General features: G+C 36.6%; 1 protein-coding gene across 1 annotated transcript in view; it reads right to left on the bottom strand.

The window, feature by feature from the left end:
• Nucleotides 1-3789, bottom strand: part of CDADC1 (cytidine and dCMP deaminase domain containing 1) — a gene marked incomplete at its 5' end in the record, with an annotated part of 8204 nt that extends 4415 nt beyond the window's left edge. Inside the window, 2 exon segments of the mRNA XM_072403320.1 lie at nt 2419-2468; nt 3220-3789. Of these exon segments, the coding sequence (XP_072259421.1) occupies nt 2419-2468; nt 3220-3789 (620 nt within the window).
• Between the last annotated feature and the right edge of the window lie 2614 nt (nt 3790-6403).

The raw sequence follows: 6403 nt of genomic DNA, 5'->3' as shown, positions 1-6403 counted from the left end.
TAATTCAGAAGATAATTAAGCCAAAGGATCAGAACACCAACCAGATCAGCAAAAGGTCCAACTGAAAACTCTTGTGTGGAACCACCTACATCTTTACAGACTGGCAGCTTTTTAAATTCTTTATTTTTTTGAGTAGTTTATTTCTTGTGTACTTTGAGACATTCTACATCTTAAAAGGTTTACACCTACACAGAACTCTCTGTATACTGCAGGTGAAGTATTGCCCATGTTTCCTAATAGACAAGAAACCCATTTGGAGATTAAGGAAACGTAGATAACCATTCAGAAATCAGTAATAGAATGGGTGTGCACTATGAACTTTGAGATCATAATTAATATATCTTTCTAAAGGTAAACAGTAACTGCCACCTTGTGCAGCTGCTACCTTCCCTGGTCTTGTTTCTGTTGTACAGAAACTGCAAGAGATTGTGCAAGGTTAAAAAGAGAATGAAAAGAGAATGTCTGTATCTCCAAAAACAACCAAATGGCTTTTTTTCAGTTAAGAGACACATGTTTTTTTTCGTCTTTTTCTATCTCATATATTCTAGAATGAAGAAAACAATAGCCTGGCTGGTTTTCTATGACTGGGACAATTGTTCAAGATAAACTTTAGGAAATTAAATAAATAGTTTAAATACTTATATGTTCAATTTCCTTTAAACAGCCATTTGACATAGTGTATGCTCACACTGCACAGCCAGACAGGTGATACACACAATTCCCTACTAAGTACCTACCTTCCATACTCTGCTATTCAGATTTCTATGTCACTTCTGTCATAAGCCCCTTGGATAGTGAATCAACATCTGCCCAGTGGAGATATGATTTAAAAAGCAGAAAAAGCTTTATTATCAGTGATAATACTAAACCTGCTGTAAAGTGATCTTGGAGAATGATGGGGGTGTAGGTATCACATGAAAGGCTGGCATTTAGGGAGAGGCTTTAAGATTCAAAACACTGAAAGAAGACTTTTTTTTTATTACTTTCAACAATCAATTTCTATTTCACTTTTATTGTACCAGAAATTTCATGAGGGATGAGCTGATTTGCATCAATGGCAAACAATGGTCGAAATGTTAAAAATTATGTTTCACCTCTTTAAAAGGAAAATATTTTCCCTGTAAAGAATAACATTTCTAATGTTGTTTCTTTGTTTAGCAGATGATTTTTTCTGCACAAACTGAAGAGTTCAGACAAGTGTGTACAGATCATGAGGTCAATGTCAACAAAAGACAATAAAAAAATGACTTACAGACTTTCGCTCTGCCCAAATAACTGCACCAACTCCAATCTTGTGGTCTTCTAAAACAGGTAATAAAAATTAAATTAATACAAAATGTAAGTAGTGGGTGAGCTCATTTATATTAAATCTTAACACTAAGTTCAGACCTGTTTTTTTTTCCAACCGTTTGTGAGCTGTTTTACTGTTCAAAAGCGCTTGCAAAAAACAATTAACAAAGGACTAAATAGATCCATGCATTATCCTTCGTTTGACAGGTGGCAAGAGGCAGCAGCATTTTTGTGCGGTTTTCTGGACACTCAAAGCAGCATTCAGCGGTGGTTTGCAACCTATGCCGCCTCTATAGACTTTAATAGGAAGTACCGTATTTTTCAGCGTATAAGACGCTCCGGCATATAAGACGCACCCAATTCTGGTCTTGTTTCTGTTGTACAGAAACTGCAAGAGATTGTGCAAGGTTAAAAAGAGAATGAAAAGAGAATGTCTGTATCTCCAAAAACAACCAAACGGCTTTTTTTTCAGTTAAGAGACACATGTTTTTTTCGTCTTTTTCGGTCTCATATATTCTAGAATGAAGAAAACAATAGCCTGGCTGGTTTTCTATGACTGGGACAATTGTTCAAGATAAACCTTAGGAAATTAAATAAATAGTTTAAATACATATATGTTCAATTTCCTTTAAACAGCCATTTGACATAGTGTATGCTCACACTGCACAGCCAGTCATAAGCCCCTTGGATAGTGAATCAACGATTATATATTATATTATCAATGATAATACTAAACCTGTTGTAAAGTGATCTGGAGAATTATGAGGGTGTGGGTATCACAAGAAGGGCTGGCATTTAGGGAGAGGCTTTAAGATTCAAAACACAGAAAGAAGACTTTTTTTTTTATTATTTTGAACAATCAATTTCTATTTCACTTTTATTGTACTAGAAATTTCATGAAGGATAAGCCGATTTGCATCAATGGCAAACAATGGCCGCACTGTTAAAAATAATGTTTCACCTCTTTAAAAGGACAATATTTTCCCTGTAAAAAATAACATTTCTAATGTTGTTTCTTTGTTTAGCAGATGATTTTTCCTGCACAAACTGAATACACATCAGAGTTCAGACAAGTGTGTACAGATCATGAGGTCAATGTCAACAAAAGACAATAAAAAAATGACTTACAGACTTTCGCTCTGCCCAAATAACTGCTCCAACTCCAATCTTGTGGTCTTCTAAAACAGGTAATAAAAATTAAATTATTACAAAATGTAAGTAGGTGAGCTAATTTATATTACATTTTAAGACTATGTTCAGACCTGTTTTTCAACTATTTGTGAGCTCTTTTACTGCTCAAAAACGCTTGCAAAAAACAATTAACAAAGGACTAAAGAGATCCATGCATTATCCTTCATTTGACAGGTGGCAAGAGGCAGCAGCATTTTTGTGTGGTTTTCAGGACACTCAAAGCAGCATTCAGCGATGGTTTGCCACCTCTGCCACCTCTATAGACTTTAATGGGAAGTATTTAAAACTGTGACCTTTCCCCTCCCATATTGAAACCTGGTCCCTCTAAAAGGCTTAAGATCTTCCTGAATAGGAAATGGGGCGGCGAGTGAGTGCTCAGAAATAAAAGGTTATAAATAAAAGAAATAAAAGAACCAAAAAAAGGTTCTCAGAAATGTCACCTGTGTTTTTTAATGCAGGTCTGAACCTAGCCCTAACGAGGCTTGTAATGGGCAGGTGTGTAAGTTAAAGATCTGCATAAGGTCCACTTTAACTGCAACCCAATTTTCCTTTTCAGCGATCATAAATGTGCACATCTATGGAAGGTTACCATAAATTGATGCCAATCAGTGCAAGATCTATTGCTGCTTTATGTATCTAGTTCACAAGTGAACATGGTGACTTGGCTAACCAGGTAACTGGTTTTCATTTATTGCAGGAAAGTATACGTGTACACGAGTGTATGTTTATCTCACTTACCTGTTCGATATGCCAGCAGCCGGGCTTGAATTATACAGTGCTGGGCAATGTCTTGGGTAAGGCTAGGTCGACTCACTTTGCTTGTCTTACTAAGGTAGAACCCAAAATCAGAATACTTAGGAACACTGGATGCCACTGTAGCCAGTATGAGCACCAGCTCTTTCATATTCTGTCTCAGGCTTAGGAAGTACGGATTCTCACAGAGATTCTCCAGCCCTATTGTTCTGAGGATGTCCTTGTGCATGTCTTCACTAGAAATTAAAAACAATGTTTCATACTCCTTAATCCTCTCCTGCCGATAATCATAAAATGTGCTTATTGGGAAATTTGGATCCTGCCTGGCAATCTTCTGAACAAAGTCACATTTCAAGGAGGTTTCTTCAACAAACTGCACCATGTGACATGTTAGCGGCTGCAGCAGTACACAGACATGAGCACGACTGTTTGACTTCAGTCTTTCTACTGCCTTGGCATCTAACCTGGCATCTCCATTTTCACTATGGGAAGATATTTCTTCTTGGAGGCTTATTTCAGGGTCTGAAGGCCAGTAGGAAATTCGGTTTACCCCAGCTACAAAAAAATTTGAAAAATGGAAAAATATTTAAAACTAAAGTCCTCAAAAAAACAAAAAAAAAACACAAAAGAAAGACCTATGTGGATTTGTTGGGTAAATTTATACAGTATATTATTATACAATGATGAGTTGCTTAGGACATTAGCAGGTATTTTGCAGTAGACCAGTACAAGACATTGTACAAAAACCGTTACATTACATAAAATATGGATGTATTTAGAAAAAAATCTGGATCTGGATTAGTAATGTACTAGACCCTACAACATGACCCACTTCAATAGGTATACATATTCCTTCCTTTCTGAATGCACAGTTTTGAGTGCATTCAAAGAACTCTTGTTAAGGCTTTACTTAATTTGTTTGTAATTCAATATTTATTCCCAATCATAAAAATAGAAACTTAATAGAAATACAGCCAAGGGGTTTGCGCCAGGTTTAAGCGTGCACAATAAGACAGACAAAAACATACTCAAGAACAGAAAGATTTGAAGCTAGTTTTATACATACATACTTGATTAACTTGAAGTAACTTCACTTTATATAACTATTTGCTTTGTGAACTTTTTGCATTCTCTGCAACAGGAATTTCAGTTTTGGTGGGAAAGTTCCTGATGGTTACCTAATAAAGTAAAGAAGTGTTTCTCAACCAGGGTTCTGTGGATCCCTAGAGTTTTCTTGCAGAGATTAGCAATGAGCAATTTGTACCTCTCAGATCAGTTTTAGTGACATCAATGATCTTTTTTACTGTAAGGGTGATAATCTTCCCACTGACCACCACACTAATGTACTGTGAGCTGTGGATATAATATAGAAGGGATTCCCTGAAGAGCTGAAAGTGATTTCAAGGGTTCCCTAATGTTAATAAAGAGAAACACTGTTCTAAAGGGATGCAGACACAGATTTCCCTAAAAGTACACATAAATTGCATTGGCTGATCATAATAAATCAGGCATTACTACCCTGAATTTTTGCAAAGGACGTGGTGACAAACAACTATTTTACTGAATAAGCAACAGTTGTGGCCCGCAACACATATAGGAGGATTCTTTTTTTGTTAATGAAAGTAAGAGATAGACTTTAAGTTCCCATGTCTGCAGCCACATTTTGAATAGTCTAAGCCTATTACACATTTGTATTGCATGCAGTTTTTACAGGTTTGCTGTAAGACAGTATCATTAAACTTTTTTTTATAAATTCCTATTGGTTATATTACTTAAAAGTTACATTGTAATACTTGCAAATCTACCCAAAAGTGTTATTTATGTGATATGTCAATGCGATATTCCATACCATAATTTCAGCTACATTCTCATTGTAGCTTTATTTTTTCTTGTTCAAAGTCAGTGTTAGTCAGTGCTGTCACAACTTTGTTAAAATAGGCAGGGATTGCCCCTTTTATGACTGCCATGTTGCCGGTGGTATGTATACAGGTTTACAATGGGCCTGATTTTTTAAAGCTCTCCAAGGCCTGGAGAAGATACACTTTCATCAGTGAAGCTGGGTAATCCAGCCAACCTGGAATGGATTTCCAAAAGGTCCTTTGCTATTTGTTAGCAAATGTTTTTAGTCATGTACCAGATCCATTCCAGGTTTGCTGGATCACCCAGCTTCACTGATTTAAGTGTATCCTCTCCAGTCTTGGAGAGCTTTAATAAATCAGGCCCAATGACTCACTGCTTAACATATACACAAATTTTATAATATCATCAAACTCTGAGGGTCTGCTTGCATTATGCCAATGACTGCTTCACTAAACAAACTAAAATACAAGTCTGACAAAATAAAGGCAGAAAAATACAGTAAAAAGTTACTCAAGTAGTTACTCTAGTAGCATTAGTGTAACATTAGTAGTAACAATAGTAGCATTATCTACACCCTATACTTCACAGGAAGGAATATGCATTTATTGCAGTTTATGGCCTGACATAAAGTCACACCCATATCACACAGATATTGAGTCCATAAAATAAATCAATGCCAACAAATAGTGGCACTGCCTATTCAGTAGATTATGGTAGCTTAAAAAGTCCCAGGCATTGCTCACATTCCAGCACTGCCCTCCGCATCTGCTTGATCACCTCTTGTGAGCCCAAGTCATCATTGACACCACCTGGTGTGTCAACACCTCAGCCTATGGTCACATTACAATGCTGCAGAGAATTAAACATTATATCATAATGTTTATGATATAATGTAAGCTCATTCTTTGCAGTACTGAGCACCACCCACTGATAGAAGAGAGGACCCTGCTTGCATGGGAGAGAATGTACCGTATGTATACTGAAAATGTTTTTAAATTAAATGCAGGGGAGTTGGGGAGATGACTTGACAAGGCTGCCTACTACTTCCTATTAAAACCTGAGCATTGGAAGTAAACTCAGTAATTTTTAACCACTCTGCTACTATACAACACAGAAACCTGTATTACTAGAAGCAGATATCCAACCATAAACCACTATTGCATTTCTCCAGTAGGTGATCAATACCTGGGGTTGTTTCTGCTCCTTCTTTTCTGCATCTTCATGGGAAGGGAAAACCTCCATCCAAAGGCTTAGTAACGTAAAAAGGTTGACTTTGGAAAGCCTCGGAACCTGACCTGTAATAAAAAAA

The sequence above is a fragment of the Pyxicephalus adspersus genome, chromosome 1 (assembly GCF_032062135.1).
Source record: "Pyxicephalus adspersus chromosome 1, UCB_Pads_2.0, whole genome shotgun sequence".
NCBI lineage: Eukaryota > Metazoa > Chordata > Amphibia > Anura > Pyxicephalidae > Pyxicephalus > Pyxicephalus adspersus.
Note: the sequence above shows the minus strand (reverse complement) of the source record. Positions and strands in the feature narration are given on the sequence as shown.